The sequence below is a fragment of the Hippoglossus hippoglossus genome, chromosome 11 (genome assembly GCF_009819705.1).
Source record: "Hippoglossus hippoglossus isolate fHipHip1 chromosome 11, fHipHip1.pri, whole genome shotgun sequence".
Classification (NCBI taxonomy): domain Eukaryota; kingdom Metazoa; phylum Chordata; class Actinopteri; order Pleuronectiformes; family Pleuronectidae; genus Hippoglossus; species Hippoglossus hippoglossus.
In genome coordinates, this window is record NC_047161.1 from 18,295,547 (window position 1) to 18,318,473 (window position 22,927).

Consider the following 22,927-nt stretch of genomic DNA (forward strand, 5'->3'; position numbering starts at 1 on the left):
GTTCAATGTTGCCAAATCATCATAAATAACAAAATATCAACTGAACAAAAATAAAAGCAACATCAATAATAATAAAATCAATACAACAAAGGCATCATAATATAATTCATATGTTATATTAACATTTCCCTGATCATTTCTGTCTTTTAATTTATGCAAATTTGACCAATGAACACATAACCGCTCTTGCAGCACACGCAAAGCGGCACGAAGCGCTACGCAAGTGCGTCGAGCCAAGCACGCAACAGAAGCAACTTTCCCCAGTTTCAGACCGATGCAGTTTTGATTTTCACGCTGTTTCCGCGTTGTTTACATACTAAATGCACTTGTGTCGATCGGAGCACCCTTGGGTCTGGTGGTCTTGATGGGGTGTGGTCTGCATGGCGCATTGTCGGCGCATTACTATCTCCAGGCAGGGAAACTGATTGTGCTTTTGAACAGTAAAAGACTGGTCTGAAGTCAGTGGCGCAGGATTCCCTTGTCATGGCACATGGTCAACATAGTAAAGGCGAGTGCTCGACGTACAACACACAGAGCATCATGTTGTGTCGTTCACTTTGCGCATGTGGATCCAATTCCTCTGCAGAGAAGCTTCCCTACTTGGCAAAGTATAAGCGCACATGGCTTTTAAAGGGAATGAGGGGTGGAACTTTGATTGGTTTATTGCATGTCACTAAACACATTGATTAATTAAGAGACTAAGAAGATTGTAACCAGTTTCAACCATGCGCCTGCATTCAGATATGTAAGCCTGCTGCTTGTATCCTCTGCCTTGAGGTTCACCACACCTGGAGACCAAAGGAATACGTAGATGGATCCATACATTGTGAAGTGTTAATTGTCTTTTCCTGCACCGATGCTTGTGATTGGTTGATACTCTTCAAACAGTTCAAGACTGTTCTTGAGCCTATCTTTGTTCTAAAGATAAGAAATACCCATGTGATTGTATAATATGATTGTATCAGATACTTACCGTATAGGTTCAGGCAGGGCGCAGCCATCACTTGGCCATTCCCTGAGTGTTGACACCCAAGCAAATGCGCGTCTTTGACGTCGGCGCAAAAGAGCACCCTGTGCTGTAAGGAGGGGATCAGAGAGAGTATAAGATGTGTGCACACAGCCAGAGCGCACACACGCGCGCGCACACACGCGCACACACGCGCACGCATATGCAGCCGACCCTGGCTGAGGTACCACTCTCTCCTCCTCCATCTGGATCAGTATCCTCAACTCTTTTCATGCAAACCTCTCTGATTCTGCACACTGTCCTTGGAAACTCGGACACACTTTGCTCCACCGGACAACTCCACGTACAAAGCCTGATTGTGTGAGTAAGTTCTCCGCGCCACGGCCGCAGCGGACAGAGCCACAGCGAGCGCGCAGCATGGAGCCCTACACGGTCCCCGGAGATCAGCTCTCCCTGTCCGACCTCTACTCTTACATCCCCTTCAATGTCACATTCCCGGACGAGGGCTTGTTGGGCGACGACCGGCTGCAGAACTACACGGAGCGGCAGAGCCCGGCGAGGAGCGCCGGGGGGATGATCATAGCCATATCCATCACGGCGCTCTACTCCGTCATTTGCGTGGTGGGACTCCTGGGCAACATCCTCGTCATGTACGGGGTGGTCAGGTAAACACTGTTTGCATCACAGTCTTTGGGTTTGAGCGTGACACCTGCGTCAAAGTTGGAATGAGATTTGATAAGAGCTGCACAGCCCAGATTTACATGTGAAACTGCGCTCCTGGTGTTTTCACGGTGTTCTTATTATAATAGCCTTATGATAACCCTAAAAAGAATCGCCCATGATCAAAATTTGAGTATTGAGAGTATTAAAACCAAGTTGGTGCATTTTAATCCAAAACATGAATCTTCATTTTGTTCTTTAACTTTGTTTTTTAATCTATTTCTCTCATTTTTATAAAAAGTACTGAAAACAGACCCAAACAAATTGCTTCTAATTCATCGAAAGGTTTGAAAGAGGAAATTAACTTCAAATCTTTCTAGACAACAAACCTACATATAGAATTATAATGTGTAGCTTTGTTTAGAAACCTGTAAAAATTAACAGAACCTCGTAGAATGGATATGTCATTAACCGAAATCTTTCAAACTAAAATCAACATTAATTGCACCATTTGTACTGTGCAGACAGAGAGAGAGAGAGAGAGAGAGAGAGAGAGAGAGAGAGAGAGAGAGAGAGAGAATTAATTGTCCCTGCTTGCATTGCTGTGGCTGCTGCATTCTATTTGTGTGCATGTCCCAAACAAGAGACCCAGGGTTCCCTGCAGAAGGAATGGAATTGTTTTTGAATTATTCCTGCATCAAGCGACAACATGTGCAAGTTTTATGCAGAAGAAGGTTGGTCCAACCTGTCATCTCCGTCTCTCGATTCAGTCTGACTCGACTGCGCCATGGCCAAAGAGGGCTGCAGGAAACAAGTTTCACCATTAGCTCACTTGGATGTGTGGACCATCAAATGTGCACTCCTGTGTTCTGGTTTGATGGGATTGTTGGCTCTCTCGCTATAAATTAAAGTCTGCGTCATGTGTTGGTCTCCTTATTGGCTCATAAACAGTAATGAAGCCGACCATAATCCCGTTTTTAAATTGAATGTGTTATCTTTTGGCTTAAATTTTTATGGAAAGTAGTGTTGGTGGTTTTAGACTCTTGAAATGTGGTCTGTGTTGACCAATAGAGTTTTCTGGTATAAATTGATTTTGTTCATTAGTGGATGTTTGCAGCATAATTTCTTATCCAAGGTTACAGTTGCCCTTCCCCATTCAGCTCTAAAACCAATATAATAAAGCCTGCAACCACTTTCCCACTAGATACAAGCACCCTGTCATTTCCCAAGAAGCCCCCCCAGCCCTAACCTGTAAGCTTGTCGGAAATAAAACAGCTTATATATTTCGCAACAGCTCTGCTTGTCGTCCATCATCGTGGCAATTACCTGCTAATCTCAAACATTCCCTGTACATGTTCCTCCAATATCACCTGAAGCATTAATTACTCCACCAGGTCAAAGAATTAAACAAGCAGGTAGAATGAACCGTGGTTGTGTTTCAATATATACAGTGTGGGGAGTGACAAGGGAGTACAAGGAAGAGGAAAAAAAGAAAGGCAAAGTAGCCTACAGGAAAAAAGACTCCAGCGAATGCTTTTGAGGCCAAGCTTTAGATACTGAAACAAGAAAAATTCATTTATTCTTAACTCTTCCCATTATTTCTTTTCAAGAAGTCGGAGTGAAATTAATGGGCAGGCCAAGACACATGAGACAAGGAAGAGAAGAGGGAGGGGTGGAGGTAAAAGGGAGACAAAAAGGGGATTGACAGGAGCTTGGGAAAAGGCAGTGAATCAAACAGTGCACAACGCTTCGCCTGGCATCTGTGTTTCGTGTGAATGAGAGGACTCTTCAGTGATGCCAGACAGAGGCAGAGGGGAGCTGAACACATTCACCATCCTGGTCAGAATGTATTATCTGCAGTGGAACAGCTGCTCAGCTTAGACAGCAAGTTTAGACAACAAACCTGTGATACAGATACAGTGATGTGAAGCCAAAAATTTAAACAACTGACTTGCACATGGTAAAATCCTTCGTCTTCCTGTAATGTGCTTTGGTGCACACTGTTGATTTGTTCACTTGAAAACTAAAGTGGCTTCACTGGATCTAGTCTACACTAACAACAATAAACAATAAATCATAACGTCTGAGGCATAGTAACAAATATGCAGCTAAAAGTTTCAATCCTCAAGACTTTGACTGTAGTGACACCTGTTGATACTGGTGTTAGGAGCAAGTTAGGGATGATACATCAGATGTGACTTTTAAGTTAGGTCCATGTTCCATCTGCTAATATGGCAGGGGTGGAGTTAATAACCTATACTTCAGCCAGCCACCAGGGGGTGATGGAGATTGATTGAGTTTTGGCTTTACTTTTGGGTGTCATGCCATCTTTATATACAATCACTGTACCTACCAAACTTTTTTGTTGTTGATGGTTACTGGTGGTGCACTGGATCATAGAATTCAGGGTTTGGATCAGATCACGGTTTTTAGGTTTGCATCAGATTATTTTTCGGATCAGCAGTTTCGCCAAAAAAAAAAAAAGACACTTCAGACACACAGGGTTTTGCTTCGTTGATTCCTATAGAGTTGTCTGTAGCGCTATTTGCCTCATGCTCCCTCGGTCACACATGCTCGTGCTATCGTCCATAAAGTTTTTACCATTGAAACAGTCAGACCTCATAGTTTCAGCTGCAGTTGGGTTTGTATCCGCAAGAGGTATTTACTGGAGTTCTCTGTCACTTGGGCTCTATTGCACGTGAGAGCCAACTGTGTGCACCCATGTTACTGTCAAAGACTGAATCAATAATGTAGGAAACACTGGTCTTGTCGTGTCATCAGTATATTTAATTGGGAAGCCAAAATGCTCCAATGATTAAATGATGGGGGAGGCTTCTCTTCTTACTGTTTTTACCAGTTGGTGGATTACATTTTACGCTATTATTAGTTTAAAAGGTGACAGCAACAGTAAAACTGTATATATTATGTAAACTTTGCAATTAATCAGAAATCTGGGGGTTGAACACGGATCAACTGTGGTCTGTTACACAAATAACCAAAGCTTCCATGTTGCTGTTTACTACCCATAGTCTAATTAGAGCATCAAACAAACTCCCTACATCTTAGTTAGTACTAAAAGTTAGTCTAAATCATCCAGCCAATCAGAATGGAGAACTCTTGTTTCCAGAATTCCATTCAAAATGGGACCTTTGCCAAAACCTTCAACTCAAGGTGCATCATAAATGTCAGGGTAGGGTTATGCAGGTGGACCCAAGATGCAGAGTTTTAAACAAAAAGTGTCTTAGCAGGAGAAAACTACAAACAGAGAAATCTCAAAAAGTCAAAACTGAAAAAACTAAGAGCACACAGGGGAAAACACTAGAAACTTACGAGACGAGACGATGCAGGGGACGCGAGCATAGGAGATGAGGCATTAAGACAACGAACCAACAAGGACGAGGGGAAGCACAGAGACTTATATACACACAGGGAAGGCAGGGGCAATTGAACACAGGTGGAACACATGAGGACTGCTGCAGACAATCACAAAGACAGGAAGTGAAGAAAGAAAACACAATAGGAGCACAAACTACAAAATAAAACAGGAAACAGAACATAGGGAGTGGGAAAACATGAGACACAGAAACAACTCATAATTAAACTGAAAACACTTGTTGCTTTCCTTAATCTGAGTCGACAGCAATCAGAAAATTCAGTGCTCCTCAAACAAAACGAGAAATGTGAAGAATAGGGTTTTGTTGTATTGTGACAGGTGAATTTCACTATTATTAAAGGAGAAAATATGTTTTTAAAAAAAAGGAAATGTAAAGCTTTAAATAGTTTGTAGTCCGTCCAACAAAAAAAGCAACAAATAATCACACCTCAGAAGCTGGAACAAGAGTGTCTTTGGTGATTTGGGTTGATAAATGGCTTCACAGATTAATCAAAGCCCAGAATTGATTCTGTTTTAGCTCATTACGACAGCCCATTAGAAAGCATCCTGCTTTGATTTATTTTCCTGCCACATCAGGCAGTATATAAATATAGCAAAGGCTATACATTTTGCATATTTCCCTCCAGTTAGATTCTTGGGTACTCGAGACACTCAGATGCACACAAACCCCATTCATAGCAGCGTCTGCATGGATGCTCACACCAATGTGGTTTGGGCAATGGGTGACACAGAGGGCTCTCAGTCTGATTGCCGATGGAGAGGCTGACACGGACCCCTCTGGAGATGGTCCACTCTGTCACGCAGGAGAGGTCAGCATCACACGGCTCCACTTATCGCCCAGCAATCCCCTACCTCGCCTCCCATTCCTCGTATCACACCTATTAGATAGCAACTGGCAATTTATTGTCAAGTGGCCCCCATTTGAGATCAATTGGATGCACAGCTAGTGGAGGGATGGATTAGTCTGTATGAAACTGGACATTTAAATGATCTGCTGCTTGTGAGTCAGGCAAGGCAGCAGATCCTGGACATCGCTTCTATGCTGGACATCAGTGGTTATATAGTAACAAAGACAAAAGCTAAGGCTAAAGCATGAGTTAAAAAGCTTCTGAGCGACTGGAGTGGAAATTTGAAAAAAGTTGCGTGTATCTGTGTGTGTGTGCGTGAGATGCCAGACAGTCAGCCAGTTTATTTCCTGGGCTGAGTCAACATGTCCACAGCGTCTTCACTGCTTGTCTTCGATCTCGCCCGAGCAGCATGTATGTCTTTGTGTGTGAGGCCATCAGCCCTGGAAACAGGGAAGGCGAGCTTGCCTTTTATACGAGCACTGACAGGATTGATGGGGTCAGATCATGTGGTGTAACAGCAGTCGGCATAGAGGGATCAGGACTGATCTAAATACAAATGCTAAAATGCTAAAGTATATGTGAATATATTATATTATATATCTACTTTCTGTTTCTCTTTGACTTGCTGAATTTGTTTTCAAGCTTATTTTTCGGCTCTTGTTACATATATTCACTCTCAGAAGGCTTAATTAATTTTTTGAAACTGATTAAGTCATTTATCATTTATTTCCATTTTGACTTTGTAAAACTTTGAGTTGCTGACGATGTGTTGCTTGCTGACCGACAGAAACTAACAGAGGTGGCATGGTATGTCTATGAACTACTACTTAGCTTTAACCAGTTACTTTTGTCAGGCTCAATAATACTCAACGTTAGATATTTATACGGAAAGAGACGGAGCCTTTAATCTATACCATGGGTGTCGCCTGGCTTGGGCATTCGGGCTGTACTTTCATGTTATGAAATAAAAAAATGATATTTGAGATTTACAGTATTTGTGACATTGTGTTGTGTAAACTGTCCAGCCTGCAGAAGTGGAGGCATCACATATCTCTTAGGGTGCTCAGATGGACTGGATAAAGGCCTGGTTATTTTAATAATGATTTTATTAGTACAATAACAAGCAACAACGGGCTTAGTAACAACATATAGAAATCTATGCTTTTGGATAAACTTTAAAAATTTGAATTCTGTATTACCGACAATGTTGCCTTCATGCGCCAGTAGGATTTAGCATCAATATAATGGACAAGATCAGCCCCGGATGTTTTACAGTGCAGCCAGGACGGCCCTGATCCATACTACTGCATTCATCTGTATTTGTTTACTAATATGGACAAAATGGAGAAGTACCACATGGAAATCATGAGGGGCAGTGAAGCTAATAGTTCAAGCAAGACAATCAAAGGCCACGAGTCAGAAATTTCAACATGGCTGATGCTCATTATCACAACCTCCAACACCATCGTTATGTCTGTTGTTGTCAGAAAGTCTTGACTCTGTAGTGCCCTCTTGTGGGTGTTGATGTAGTCCGTGTTAATGTGACGGACTTATTGAATTATGTGGGTAGTGACGGTAATTTCTTTTTCAAACTGACGTATCTCTTTTCGTGCGTAAATACAGCCTGACATGATAGCCTGTCAGTTAGAAAGCTGTAACTAACTTTTGCAAATGTTTTACACAAATACAACAAAAAGTTGAGGTGTAGGGATGATCGCATTATGTGCATTGGTTGTATGGTGATGAGTGTGTCGATCTACAAAGCTCTATTGCATCTTTCGACTGCTCCACTAATTTTATACACACACAAACACACACATACACACTTCAGAAATGGTAAAGCACTGGTGCAATTTTCTTCTTTTACCAACTACTCCTCTTCGTTGTGTGCAGCGCTTTCAGCCATTTCTTCATTTCCCAACAAAGCAGAGTGGGGTCAGCATGACACAGGATGACGATAATGAAGCCTGCAGCAGTGTTTCTCACAGGTTGAGAATTTATTCGGTGGGTGCGGGGTGGGATGTGTAACCACGTGTATCTAGAGACTTGTTCCGTTTAGCAAAGGTTATTTGCTGTTATGGAGTCTGCTAATATCAAGAAACGAGCAGTTTCCAGCGCAGCACAGACTCCAACAGAAACTCCACACCAGTCAAACTACAGTCTCACATATTCAGACTTATCTCCACACTATTGTTTCAATGCGTGTGCCAGCACTGATGAGTTGAATAGCCTCTAGTCTCAGGTACAGATTATAGTCAAACTAATGTATATGTGTAAAAACAGTGTCATTTTAGTTACCTAATCTATCAACATGATGCAGGTCAATCTCATTTTGGCTGATGCATAGGATTCTTGCTCGCTCATATAGTGCAAGTAACACTATCACCAGGATGACTGCAGTTCACCTAACGTCCATCAGTGGCATTAAGGACAAGGGTTTTCTATATTATATTTCCATTCTGCAGAACTGTTAAAACAAAGTTTCAACCATCAAACAGCCTTTTGAAGGTCCATCCCAGAGTAAGGTCAAATACAAAAATTGGTCCACACTAAGATGGACACACAAATACACACTGTATAGATACGTCCATCTCATCATCTTATAATCATTGGAAATGTGGTGAAAATAAGTAATATCCAAGGTGAATGATTAAAACTAATAAGTTAAACAAATCAAGTTGTACTTTTAGAGAAAAGGTGTGACGTTTTATATTTTCGGAACAAATTTACTAAATTAGATAATTTGTTTGTCTACAGCAAAAATTTGGACCCATTGGATGGTCTTCTTTTCACTGTGCTTTGTAAGTTTCAGGACTTGACATGGAAAACCTCACTTGCAACTCTTGTTGGTTAGTGGGCAGTTAAATAGTGCCAAGCTGGTGGCATTTGATTAATGACAAACTGAATGGACTCTGATCAATGGCACTCCATCTTGGTGAACAGGCAGAAATCGTTCACATGTTCTTGCCTCCAGAGATCAGAGGTCAGGTTGGTCAATACTTTCTTCTGTCAGTGGAGGCTGTCTGTTTGTTTAGACATGAAGGCCAGGGAGCCCTCTGTCACATGGTAGTTTGCAGCCTTTTTGTTCTTTTAACCAGATGCAGGTAAAGCTTCAAGGTCCACATTAACCCTTGTCTACTCAAGGGAGGTTGGAAGTGGAAGCTTTGCCATGGAGCTGGATATGCTTTGTGCGGGGCCGCCCTATCAGCTTGGATTAGGCAGAGTGGAAAGCGATGTCTTTTGAATCACGATTCACTTATGAAAAGGCGAGCTTTAGGTGTGCGAAATCAATGGCTTCAAACAGATTGAGATACAAAACTAAACAAAGAGCAGCCCTTGTTCTGCGTATGAGGCTATAAAGCAGTTTTGATATTGTCTGATGCCATTTTATGTCCAAGACTTTCTGAGCAAAGGCTTTTTTTAAAATGTTTTCCAGGGGTTCAAAGCTTTGCATTAATATAGTGCCTGCTTCATAGACAGACCTTACATAACGATCAAAAGCTCAGTCCTGTCTTTTGCTTTAAGTGTAACCCTGATACAGGCGTCGGATCAGGATGATCAAACATGCAAGGGAATGTTCAGAAGCATCTGTCTGCTGCTGACTTTACTGTTTTACTGTTTCTTCTTGTCCAGATTGAAAAATTGGCAAAAATAAAAAATAGACCTGACTTCATCCTCCACCGTTGAGGTGTAGTCTAATAAAATGGGGCAGTTGAATGGGAGGTCCTGGGAAAGAGACATGAGGCAAACTCTGTAGTGAGGTGAAATTGAGTTAAAAACTCAAACCCCAACACATGAAACATATCGAAATCACTGGGTAGGACTTCTACTTAATCAGTATATCATAACATCAGACGTCCGTTGTGAATAAACATCCTTAACTCTGCTTAGAAATTGTAGAGAAATTAATCTCCAGAACTTTCCTGAGAATCATCAGACCATTGATGAGCTGTTCATATCCTGTTGGCATAATTAGTTGTGTCATCATAGTGGCTCTAAAAATAAATATTAACAATTTAACCCAAGTTTTTGATGTGTTAAATCACGGGTTAAAGGTAGGGGTGGTAAGTTGTTCCTGAAACGCATCTTATCTTACTTGTTGAAATCCTCTTTACATCTCGATAGCCATCAATAAATAAAGAGACTAATCATTTAACAGACACCCTACCCATGTTCCCACTGCAAATGACCTGAGTGCTAAGCCGGAGAGACATACCCTTATAAAGAAGGAATGATAGTAGCAGTAAAGTAAATGAGCGTAATCTTTTAAAATGCAGCCTTCTTTTGATAGCTTTTCCAGGCTCATCAACTCTAGCTTTAAGAGGAAAACAGGAAGGATGACACAATAAGTGTCACGAGGTGCTGAGTCAGTTTTCCTGAGAGACTACAGATGTCGAATGTTGCAAGGGCACACCATCAGCCGCTTGAAATGAATCAAGTGCCTGTGGCACTTCTATTGTCATGGGTTAGATTTGGTGTTTTTTCCATGAAAGGCTTATGTTGAAATTGTGACACAGTGCAATGAAAACAGTTTCAGCAAAGAAATAATGGCCTACATAAAGCATGTTGCTCCACTGAGGAGATGTCCAATTAGCACTGTTACACTCTGCGTGGAGTGACAACAAGACTGTAAATCTTCCTTGGAGGAATAGATGAAGCTAACATAATTATCCCACTGAGGTCATGTCTTCACTGTTTTGTGTTTGACTGATACTGTATTAATGACACCATCTCATTACACACACCAGTGATACCTAATAGTCTGACAATGCTGTATATCAGCATTTTCTTGAGCAAATCTTCTGTAAATCTTGTGAAATCAGTGACAGAGAGACACATAAATACACCTGCCAAAGAACTCAAAACTGCCTGTGGTTCTTGCTATGGTGTCTACACCTTCACATATAGCCATGATAAAACACACTGTGTGTCTTGTCTCTCTCTGTGCCTGTATTTCAGGGTGTGCATGAGAGCACGCTACATGCATAATCTTTGACTGAGCTCACGGACATATGTAACCCCTCCTTCCCATCCTCTATCTGCCTGTTTCTATTGATCACTGCTTGATGTGGTCGATCGTTGGGTAATTTATTATTATAACTGTCTGAGTTTAAGATACGGTGTTGATTCAACCCAAACACAGCAGATCTGGTTTCATTTTTATTGTCTGAAAGGATGAGTTAAATGATTACAAGTGACTCCGTGGAGTCTGCGTTTGTGTGTTTGGTTATAACCGAAACCCCCTGCTTCCAAAAAATGCCGCCCCTTCCCATTACTATTACAACCTACACCCTCAATTTATTTCCTATAGAGCCCCCCATCTTTTTCTCTTTTTTCCATTAAAATGTCAGATGCATTAATCATTGTAGAATGTGCTGTCCTTTTTAATACAACCAATTCTCTATCATTCATTTACAAAGTAGAAGGACATAATAAGTATGTGGAATTCTATATGGTATAATATATACAGTGTGCATGACGCATTGTAATATGCAGTGTACAATATATGGTATATTAAACCCTTCTGGTCCCTCATGTTTGCCCTTTGTGCCTCTGGGCGGTGTTCAGGGAATGTGAATTGGATTGTATTTGGATGTCCCAATTTATCCCCTAGAAAATCAGCTGAGATTTATGTACAGGATAGAAAAAGCCTACATGGTTTGTGATGAGGGATTCCCCAAAAACGGACACAGCTCTCTGGTGCTTTCCCTGCAAATAAGCTGCTTGATCAGAGGCCAACAAACCCAATTGTAACCATTATCTCAAATCACTCATTTTCAAAAAATCTAAGCTGTGATGAATTAGCATATTACTGTGCATTCACAACTCTGCACTGCACATTTATAGCACAGGGGACATAACTCTTCATCTGAGCCACTTTCAAATCCCCACATCCCATAACAGAGACTTTCATACCCAGCAGCTGCTCTCATTACCACAGCTCCTTATTGTTAATGCTTTTTTCTCTGCTCTGCGATCACAATTAGGTACACCAAGATGAAGACGGCCACAAACATCTACATCTTCAACTTGGCCCTCGCCGATGCCTTGGCCACCAGCACGCTGCCTTTCCAAAGTGCCAAATACCTCATGAACACTTGGCCGTTTGGGGAAGTCCTGTGCAAGCTTATTATTGCCATTGATTATTACAACATGTTCACGAGTATCTTCACCCTCACCATGATGAGCGTGGACCGCTACATCGCCGTGTGCCACCCCGTCAGGGCGCTGGAGTTTCGTACGCCAGTCAAGGCCAAGCTGATCAACGTGCTCATCTGGGTGCTGTCGTCAGCGATTGGGGTTCCCATTATCGTCATGGCTGTGACCAAAGTGGCAGACAATGGTGAGACTGGATTTTCTTAGACTGTCTTTAAAGTACAATTTCTTCAAAGAAGTAAAACTACATACTACTACTATATATGTTTTTTTATTCAGCCGTGAGTGAGAGCTGATTCTATATGGCTCAACCAAGTGCTGGAAAAAGGATGTAATTAACAGTTGAGAAGATCCTTAAGACATTTATTAGAGGGTACATGGCACACAAAGGAAAAGCAAGAACAACCATGATTATGAATCCACTCCCACTCAAGGTCCCAAAATGATCCATTGTGGATAATTTGGTCCATTGCTCAGAATCAAAAACCTTCTGTTATACTCACGGAGGCCTTTCTTGATTCTCTTGAGAGAATACCAGTGTCCATCTGCCAGAGGCTGATCAACTGAAAAATGTACTTTTTGAAATACTATTCAACCGACCATAGAGCTGAGTGAGTCAGCTTTTCTTATAGATAGTTTTTTGTGGCAGCAATAAGACCATGGGAGATAGGGAGAGTACTAAATTATAATATTTTGATATAGGTATATATTTTATTGTATATATTTTGTTGAAACTTACCATCTGGTAAAACCTAAACTTAAATCTTGGAGTGTTAGGCCAAAATTGGGCTTGGATTTTTTTCCTGCTCCTGAGATCCATCGTCCGTCCCCAATCCATGGTCCTTCACTAGACAAATACCATATAATTATATGAATGAATTGAAGCTAGGTACTTCCACCAAGGAGGTTATGCTTTTGTCTGTGTTCCTTAGTTTGTCTGTTAGTTAGCAGGACTGTCAGTAATGCTTGGGTGACTGATATGCATGAGTTTGTACAATGTCGTGCTGAACCAAATAAAAATCCAGTTCTAGTGAATTTAAATGTTGTTTCATGAGGCGACTGTTGGTCCTTGGCGGAGGTATTTACTCTCTGAATGCCCCTCTTGTAATTTTTCAGTTCGACAGTCTCCAGTGCATACTCAACAATGTAGCAACAGCCTGACTGCACTAGCGTAAATGTGACTCAGTTTATTGTAGCTTTTGTTATGTGAAGTGTGTCTCAGCTGGTGTTAGAGATAAGTACCAACAAATCATTGCTGCAGCCTCAAAGAAGTGGATTTACCGTTAGAGGTAGTCATGTGACTTTACTCAGCCATAGATCAGTTTGTAGTATAATAGTTACAGATAAGGAAGACAGGTGGGATAAGATCTACACAAATCCGGACCTGAGAGAGCAAGATTGTCCTCCACTTAACTAAATGCCTACTCGGGTTGGTCACAAATTCATTGGACAAGATGATTGATTGGTTAGATGGATTTTCAGAAATACTGATACTGACAATGTGCTGCCACATTCTTGCGGACTCTCTTAGGGGTTAACGCTTGCTGCCAAGTTCAGCTTGACAGTGTCCCTGGCGCCAAAACCGGTATCATCACATCTCTTGTGTAGCGCTACAGCATCAGTGGATGTTGAGAGAAAATCAAAGAATTGTGAAAAGTAGTATATACATTTAACCAGAAGGTGTAATAGTGATGAAACTTGAGGAGAGGTAGACCTAGTTCATTCACATTTGGTGAGTGCGCTTACCTGGGACTCTGCATGTCACTAAATTAATCTTGAGAGGAGGGAAACCTTGTGTAAGGAACTGATCCAAAAGACTGACCTATATTCCTGGCAATTGTGTTCATATAGGATAAACTACACAATTTACATCCAGTGCCAATGTTCAGAGCCAGCTGTGCCATTTATGGAGCAAAGTGTTATATAACTCTCAGTTCACACAAGTGGGCACTCCTGACCAAACAGAGAACTTGAGAAAAACCCTTCCTTCCAAATGGCTTAATTAACGAAACTGATAATCAGGCAGTGATTGGCCAGGTAACGTTAAAGTTAGGGAAATTAATTGCTTTGGAGTGTGTCCCTTAGACACTGCTTTTCCACTTAGTATATAATGATCTTCGTTACTTTGCCATACCATGAATACCTCCCATACAAGAAAGACCATGGTTACCTAAAAACATTATCTTGTCTCCAGTTATTGCCAACTTTTCACTTGAAGTATTTCAAATTAGACATAGTAAAGAGTCATTCTTTTCTAGCATTACAACCATGCCTTTCCCATAGTTTCTTGGCATTAATAGTGCAACCCTACATTAACTAATTCTGCCATCTTTTCCAGGTAGAACCATGTGCATGCTGAAGTTCCCTGACCCGGATTGGTATTGGGACACTGTGACTAAGATCTGCGTCTTCATCTTTGCTTTTGTGGTTCCTGTAATGGTCATCACCATATGCTACGGCCTGATGATCCTTCGTCTGAAGAGCGTCCGCCTGCTTTCAGGCTCAAAAGAGAAAGACCGCAACATGCGCCGCATCACCCGCATGGTGCTGGTGATTGTGGCTGCCTTCATTATCTGCTGGACCCCCATACACATCTTCATCATCGTGAAGACCATGGTGGAGATAGACACGAGGAATCCCCTGGTGATAGCCAGCTGGCACCTGTGCATCGCTTTGGGCTACACCAACAGCAGCCTCAACCCTGTGCTCTATGCATTTTTGGATGAAAATTTCAAGCGATGCTTCAGAGATTTCTGCCTCCCCTGTCGCACCCATGTGGAGCAGAACAGTCTGAGCAGAGGCCGCAACACCACCAGGGAGCCTGTGTCCGTCTGTGCTCCAACAGAAGCAATGAAAAAGCCAGCATGACTAGGCATGGACGGGGTCCCCCATGGCTCTCGCTCAAGGAGGATCCAACAAGATCTGCAATCGGAGGAAACTCAGATCTCCACAACAGAGTTTTGAAATATCTCCACAAGAAAAGCTAGTGTCAAAATACAGTCAAACTACGTATCGTCTCCAGTTTGAGTCACAGGAACAGCTAAAGTTATTGGAAAATTTGTTTCACTCTGATCTTACATTTCTATTAAAGTTCTGATAACAAAGCCAGGTTACAGAAAAATTAAATCTCCACCTCCATGATTTCTCTACCTAGAAGACCATGATTTAAGATAACAGGACTTTTTGATGATGAAAAACGAGACAAGGAAACACCTGCAGGTTTCTGCCTTGTCGAGCAACGAATGCATCAGCAGACACAACCCATCAAAGAGCATTGTACTGAATCAGACAGGCTCTGTCAAGATGAATCTTGTGCAACAGTATAAAACATTGGCCTTTTGAAGGCAGACTTTGTTATTCCTTTTAAGAAACACTTGCCTGTACATTCAGAGAAGCAAATGAGATATTGGTGATGGAGTACTTTGAAGGAAAACTACACATCAGAAACAAAACTTTACATCAACACAAAACAAATAAGCCTTATAGAGGTTAGCTTTTCTTTTCTTTTTTCTCTTGGATGGGGAACTTTTTTCTGATCAAGAGCCATTTCAACTTTTATAAAATTCCTCCTTAGGCCATTCTAAATTATTATTATTATAATAACACATATCACACTAACCTCTATAATATGATGGCCGAAACTGCTTCTCTTTGTCAAGACGTCTGATGTCAGATGGTAGTGATGATGCTTTCGCCTGCTGGATTTAGGCAAAACAACTTGCTCAAAGGCCATAGAGAAAGACTGTCGCGCGCTGCCCTTCTGTTCTTTTCAATATCCTGTGCCATATCAGTAATTCACCCTTTAGAAAAATGTGACTTTGTCAGGTTGAGCAGCAACAAGACCAGCTATTAGCTAAACTTGCGTGTGTAGCATTGTCTCGATCAATATGTGGTCTTGTGAAAGCTGCTTTTTGGACACACAATCTTCGCTGAAGACCGTTAACTTTATCCAAGAACAGTTGTCGTCAAAGATGAGCTACACATGTTACCAGCTGTAAAGATGCTTGAGATTTGCCTTCTTCGCAACATTTTGCATCATCTTTTCTCTTCTTGACATTTACCATGCTGTTTGTCAGTGATGACACATAATAGAACATGTGTGTTTTGTTACTCTGACAGTGCGCTGACAGGCATACAGCCAGAAGGGACCGCCCTGAAGGACATGAAGAAATTGCTCTCATGAATTGTTTTTGTATTTCTGAGTTGCCTATTTTGTATTGATGAGATGCCTTCCTGGCCGGATCAAACTGTCTTGCAGACTGTATATAACCTGTTGGCTGAAGGTTCCCTATTCCTGCTTTAGACTGATGTAAATGTCTGCAACCATCAACTGTGTTGAAAGTGAGATTAGGAGCTTTCATGGAGGGTGTCGGTCCCAAAGAGAGCCTCCGAGCAGAATCACTGCAGAATGATCAAACCTGCCACTGAAGAATCCTGTTGGCGCCAACAACACTTGACTCCTTATTGGATTCGGTGTTACATCAAATATAGTCATAGAGCATCGACTGAGAGCAGCTCCATCAAAGTGCTGATAAAGATGACTGTCTTGATGTCCGCAAACAAACTGCTTCAAGAAGATTATTGCTCTGCAATTTAAATGGGTAAAAAGGGCTGTCATCTGTCTCACTGAAAATCTTTAGCAGATTGAAGAGATACTGAGTGGCATTAACCAGAGGGGTAAATTATTCTGGGTAATGTATTTACTCCAATGGATCTTCACACCAATCCCTTTATAGGCATCAATCAATAGGTGCTGTGAAGTTAATGAACATTTCATCTTTGCATAACAGATGAGTCAGCAGTATTAATGCAGAGTTGATTGCTGTTGCTCTCATGTGCAACTATTTTAAAGGCTTAATACACTTGTGTTGACACGTTAACACATTATGTTAAATATATGTTGAATGTAAAGTTGGCATTCTGAAGCATGCTGAAGCAGAATAAGCACATTCAAACAGAAAATAAATCCAAAAAGGTAAATAATAAAAAAGAATGAATTTGTAGATAATATAAAGCTTTTACATTTTAACAATTTGTCTTCAGCCAAAAATGACTAAAAGATCAACCTGTGATTTTCTGTGCTTTCTTCACACTAGATTTCATTAATTCAGTACAGTGCATTAAGCTCATGAAAAAAACGGAGAACTAAAAGTAGGAAGATTCAGATTCAACAGTTGCTTGTGGGTTAACTCCAGAGTTACCAACAGAGACAGAAACAGTAAACATTTGCTTTTCTGTGTACGGCAAGAGATTGGCAATTTTACAGTGTGATACATTCCTAAATATTTTTCTTGCAAGGAAAGTGGTGATTTAAAGTGTACTGTACTGTATATACCCGCTCTCTGCTTAGCTTTAAAAAAGTGTTGCCTCTGTCAGGTGGAATGTCTCTCATTATTTTTGCAAAATCAAACTATTTAAGGGCAGCATGTAGAAAAATAGTTTTCCTAACAAAAAAAAAATCAATTTTTTAGGGGAAAAGCGCATTTGATTAATCGATGGGTTAAAATATATGTAATCAACCACATGCTTTCAGAGTAGGATTAAAGGGCGGGAGTGAGTTAAATGGATTTTCTTTAAAATTATCACATGGGGAAGAAAAATTGAAAATGTTTTCATCAAATTGTAGGAACAGAATTAGCCTCATTGTCGATAATTTGTCATTCTTCAACGTTCAAATTGTTACTGGATACTGAATTTGCTCTGTGTAGTCGAGTTCAAAAGGAACATTCACCATCTCGTTGCACAAAGTGACAATAACTAAGTAGCGGAGGCATCCAAGTGTTACGATCAATGCCGGACATCCAACTTTGGCTTAATGGCTTCGCAGATTTGCAATCACTCTCTTCCACACCTGAGGCCATTCGGAAATGAAACTCTTCTCCTGCAGCTGCCATACCCTCTGACCTTCACTACCATGAAATATGGAGGAGCAAACAGCAGCCAATCAAAATGTCAATGTCAAAAACATTTCCCAAATTACCCCCTAAAACCCATGTTTTTGAATGCCAGCACAAGATAAATTAGAGTCATCAAGCAGGCGGCAGCAGCACGCCATCAAAATTGATTACTAAAATATTCTCTATAATGAGATTTAATTCAGTTAATCAGTCACCAGAACCTTCACCAGAGCTTATTTGTGTGCAGAGTATTAATGAGAATATTAATATTAAGCATCGTAAAACATTGATGGGGAAAAAAATCACAGGCTAAAAACACTGAAAATAACTGATCACAGAAAAAAAACTGAATTACTTTCCAAGAGATATATTTTTGTTTGTTCTTTAAATTCTCACCTGGTCACTATAGGGTTAAGGTTGTGGTCATGGCAACTCAAACACAGGATCTGTCTTTACAAGGCAAACATTGATATGTGAATATGGATAATGTGCTTACATGTAAAACTTGGAAACAGGGTCTGGTTTTTGTCAATTACCCCATGGATGTTTGTGGACACCAGTGTGATTTTCTGTAGTAACTCATTCAAGCCTTGTTTTATCATGTTCCCTTTAATTAACTTAGCTATTGATGAACGACACTGTGTGGATAAGGTGTGTGGGAGGGATGGGAGGAAAGCACGTGGGAGGTGAGGTAGCGGAGCGGAGGCTGTTGCTCAGACATGTTAGAGGAGCTACTGAAGTGTTAATGAAGACTTCATATTACTGATTGCACCTTTATTCCGTCTCCTCTGCTCTCACATCCTTCTTTTCAGTACTTTGTTATTTACCTTGTAATATTGTCATCAAATGTTTTGCCTTTTTTTTCTACTTGCTATAAAACTGCTTTACATTGTAAACTCAATACCGAAAAAGCTTGTGTGAATATAAAAACTCGACATTTGTGTAAGACGCAAATTATCTGTAAAACCAATAACTACAGTACAGTGTGTAAGGCAATTGTCTGCTGATGATACTTGACACTATAGTCTGTCTTTTGTTGTGTTAGCTTCTTCATGTGCATTTGTTGTAGAAAACATTTCTAATGTTTAAAGCCTAACTTAGATTGTTGGCAAAAATTCAATAAAATGAAGCCGATAGAAAAATTGCATGAGCTCTCTTTTTAAAAGCTTCTGGTTTGGTTTCCTGGAAACTAGTGCGATCAGGAAAGCATGGTATTTTCTTGACAATGATTGGATCATAATGGAGTAATCTATCTTGCAACACCATGATTCAATTGAAAAGTAGAGAGTGCTTCAGAGTCCGACGTCGTCGTCGTTCCATGGGATTGCAATGTAAGGGAGATAAACACAACGATGGCCCCAGGCTGCAGTGAGTGCCTGGGTGTGCTTTCCATCGCTCTCAGAAAATTAAGCATCCAACTCTGCATCTACTCGGCAAATTCAGACCAGCATCCAGTCGCCATGGAGACAGGCAGCACCACAGAGTGCTCTAGCTTGAAGAGATGAAGAATTTCGATTTTATTACGGAAGTTTCCTTCACTACCAGCCACCTATCAATTATGCTGATTGCTCTATCCACAACAGCAGAGAAGCCTCCCTGCAGACCAACTGAGGCTGGCCACTTTACCAACTGAGGGGAAGGCTCATATCCCTAGTGTGATACTCAACAGTCGTTGTATGTATGTATTCTAATATGCAGGATACTGGGCTGCTGCTGAAGTTATTTTATATCCCAAGATCTTGGTGAAAAACCTTGTCTCATTGAAGTCACATGTAACCTATCAGGTCACAAAGGGTACATATAGAAAACATATGATAAGCATTCAAATGACAAAGTCTATTTATGTTGGCAAATAAAGCCTGACTAATGTTTTTTTGTTGGTTTTATGCACACATAACACTTGCTATGACTAAGAGGAGGTCTTTGTTGATAGAGAGCAAGACGTTGGGCCCTATCTTACACCTTGCACATGACACTAGTATTATTGCTATAGTTTCAGACCAATGCAGTTGTTATTTTCCTTTCCATTGAAAAGCAGTTTGCATCCACACTTGCATCCCCATGGAGGCTCCATGGGGGTTTTGGTCTCAAAATGAAGTGTTGTTAGGTGCACTGCCTGCACATTCCTTCATGATCTGCCTGGTTGACTAAAGTTAACCTGGTCTGAAGTCAGTGGTTCTGTATTTCGCAGTATTTATGGAAATGTTACCAAAATAGTAATATGCACCTACAAAGAATAGCAGGAATGTTTCAAGGGACTTTTGGGGACACATGCAAAAGGGAGCTAGGGGGCCCTACAATGAACCAAACCGAACCCCTCATTCTAGTCTTCAACCTACCCTCTAAATTACATCAATCAATCAATCAATCAAATTTTATTTGTATAGCCCATATTCACAAATCACAATTTGTCTCATAGGGCTTTAACATGGTGTGACATCCTCTGCCCTTAACCCTCAACAAGAGTAAGGAAAAACTACTTAAAAACCCTTTTAACAGGGAAAAAAGAAGGTAGAAACCTCAGAGAGAGCCACATGTGAGGGATCCCTCTCCCAGGACGGACAGAAGTGCAATGGATGTCAAGTGTAAAGGAGAACATCAAGATAAAGGATTTAGCAGCATTGATTAGGGTAAACATTTTGAAGTATAACTGAAGGTCAGTGAATTGGTGGATTAATGTCATTAATGGTCAAGTGTCTGAGGAGAAATACTATGTATCGAGCAGTCCTGCTGCAATCATAGTCCATGGTCAGCAGCCAGCAAGATCATGATCCACCATCAAGATCGGATGCCACTATAGTCCACAGTCATTGTCCACTGCCGCCATTAGGATCCATCATCAGCTGCCACCTCGGTCGTGGTCCACTACCAGTATCTGATGCCAACACGATAAAGGATCTGCCTTTATTATCACGATGCAGAATCCGCCATACTGGATCCACCATTACGACCTCTGATACGTGATCCACAGATCCTAATCCATGATGTGGCCACAGCCGCGGCCCTGGATCTGCGGACGATAAGGCAAAGGGACTCCGGGGAAGAAGTCAAGTCAGTAACATGTATTGATGGGATATGAATTCCTTTGATGTGATAACGATTGAGAAGAGGAAGGAGAAGCTGGAAAGAGAAGCTCCGTGTGTCATGTGTCCCCCGACCTTCTAGACCTATAGCAGCCTAACTAAGAGCAGGTCTAGGACAAGCCTGGACCAGCTCTAACTATAAGCTTTATCAAAAAGGAAGGTTTTAAGCCTACTCTTAAACGTACAGATGGTGTCTGCCTCCCGAACTGAAAGTGGGAGATGATTCCACAGGAGAGGAGCTTGATAGCTGAAAGCTCTGGCTCCTACTCTACTTTTAGAGACTTTAGGAACGACAAGTAAGCCTGAATTCTGGGAGCGCAGTGCTCTAGTGGGTTGATAAGGTACTAACAGCTCTTTAAGATATAATGGTGCCATATTGTTAAGGGCCTTGAAGGTGAGGAGGAGAATTTTAAATTCTATTCTAGATTTAACCGGAAGCCAGTGTAGCGAAGCTAATACTGGAGAAATGTGCTCTCTTTTCTTGGTTCTTGTCAGGACACGTGCTGCGGCATTTTGGACAAGCTGCAGAGTCTTTAACGACTTACTGCTGGAGCCTGATAATAAGGAATTACAATAATCCAGTCTGGATGTAACAAAGGCGTGGATTAGTTTTTCTGCATCCTTTTGAGAAAGGACATGTCTGATTTTGGAGATATTACGCAAGTGAAAAAAGGCTGTCCTAGAAATTTGTTTTAAGTGAGAATTAAAGGATAAATCAGGATCGAAGATCACTCCCAAGTTCCTGACTGTTTCATTGGAAGCAAGGGCAATGTCGTCTAGCGCAGCTATATCAGTTAGATAATGTATCTCTAAGGTGTTTAGGGCCAAGTATTAGAACCTCTGTTTTATCTGAGTTTAATAAGAGAAAATTGCGGGTCATCCAGGTTTTTATGTCCTTGAGACATGCTTGGAGTTTAGTTATTTGATTACTTTGTTCAGGTTTTATTGACAAGTATAACTGGGTGTCATCCGCATAGCAGTGGAAATTTACCGAGTGTGTCCTGATAATGTTTCCAAGTGGAAGCATATATAATGAGAATAAAATTGGGCCGAGCACAGAGCCTTGTGGAACACCATGGTTAACTTTGGTGCGCACAGATGACTCATCATTAATTTGCACGAATTGGGAGCGGTCTGAAAAATAGGATTTAAACCATTTTAGGGCGGTTCCTTTAATGCTAATTAACTGTTCTAGTCTCTGTAATAAAATATTATGGTCAATTGTGTCAAATGCTGCACTAAGATCTAACAGAACGAGGACAGACACAAACCCCTGATCTGAAGCTATTAGAAGATCATTAGTGACTTTTGCCAAGGCTGTCTCTGTGCTGTGATTGGCTCTAAACCCTGACTGAAAGTCTTCATATATATTATTTTCCTGGAGAAACTCACACAGCTGATTGGCTACAACTTTTTCTAGGATTTTAGACAGGAAGGGGAGATTAGATATCGGACGATAATTGGCTAAAACCTCTGGGTCTAAGGTGGGTTTTTTGAGGAGGGGTTTGATTACAGCTATTTTAAAAGACTGTGGTACATATCCTGATGATAATGACAGATGTATTGTGTTCAGTAATGAACTGTCAATTAGGGGCAGAATTTCTTTAAGTAATTTTGTAGGAATGGGGTCTGAGATACAAGTTGTTGGTTTAGAAGATGAGATTATTTTGGTCAGCTGATCGAGGCTGATCAGAGAGAAGCTGTCTAAATAATTGGTAAGATTCTTGGCCGTTTCTGAGTTTTCTATTCTTGATGGGGTATTAGTGCCAATTGAGGGCAGGAGATGGTTGATTTGATTTCTAATAGTTAGAATTTTATCATTAAAGAAATTCATAAAGATATTGCTATTTAGGGATCGAGGAATACTGGGTTCGGTGGAGGTGTGACTCTCAGTCAGCCTGGCTACAGTGCTGAAGAGAAAC

General features: G+C 41.0%; 1 protein-coding gene across 3 annotated transcripts; it reads left to right on the forward strand.

Annotated features, from left to right (window-relative positions):
* Positions 1-1,175: 1,175 nt before the first annotated feature.
* On the forward strand, positions 1,176-22,714 carry oprd1a (opioid receptor, delta 1a). 3 transcript variants are annotated; one of them, XR_004615442.1, is made up of 4 exons: positions 1,176-1,632; positions 11,857-12,212; positions 14,364-15,024; positions 22,703-22,714. XR_004615442.1 is itself a non-coding variant. In XM_034600461.1 (3 exons), exons 1-3 carry the CDS (start codon positions 1,385-1,387, stop codon positions 14,891-14,893), a joined length of 1,134 nt encoding a protein of 377 aa, XP_034456352.1. In that variant the 5' UTR covers positions 1,176-1,384; the 3' UTR covers positions 14,894-15,549. The 3 variants fall into 3 exon arrangements, 2 of the variants coding, with proteins under 2 accessions (XP_034456352.1, XP_034456353.1); XM_034600461.1 differs by lacking the exon at positions 22,703-22,714 and having other exon boundaries at positions 14,364-15,549; XM_034600462.1 differs by lacking the exon at positions 22,703-22,714 and having other exon boundaries at positions 1,600-1,641; positions 14,364-15,549.
* The last annotated feature ends 213 nt before the right edge of the window (positions 22,715-22,927 follow it).

Bases quoted from the DNA above. Each gene is read 5' to 3' on its own strand.
- oprd1a (XM_034600461.1), top strand. From the start codon at position 1,385: ATGGAGCCCTACACGGTCCCCGGAGATCAGCTCTCCCTGTCCGACCTC. The intron at 1,633-11,856 runs GTAAACACTGTT...GATCACAATTAG, and splicing joins GTCATGTACGGGGTGGTCAG to GTACACCAAGATGAAGACGG. The intron at 12,213-14,363 runs GTGAGACTGGAT...CATCTTTTCCAG, and splicing joins GACCAAAGTGGCAGACAATG to GTAGAACCATGTGCATGCTG.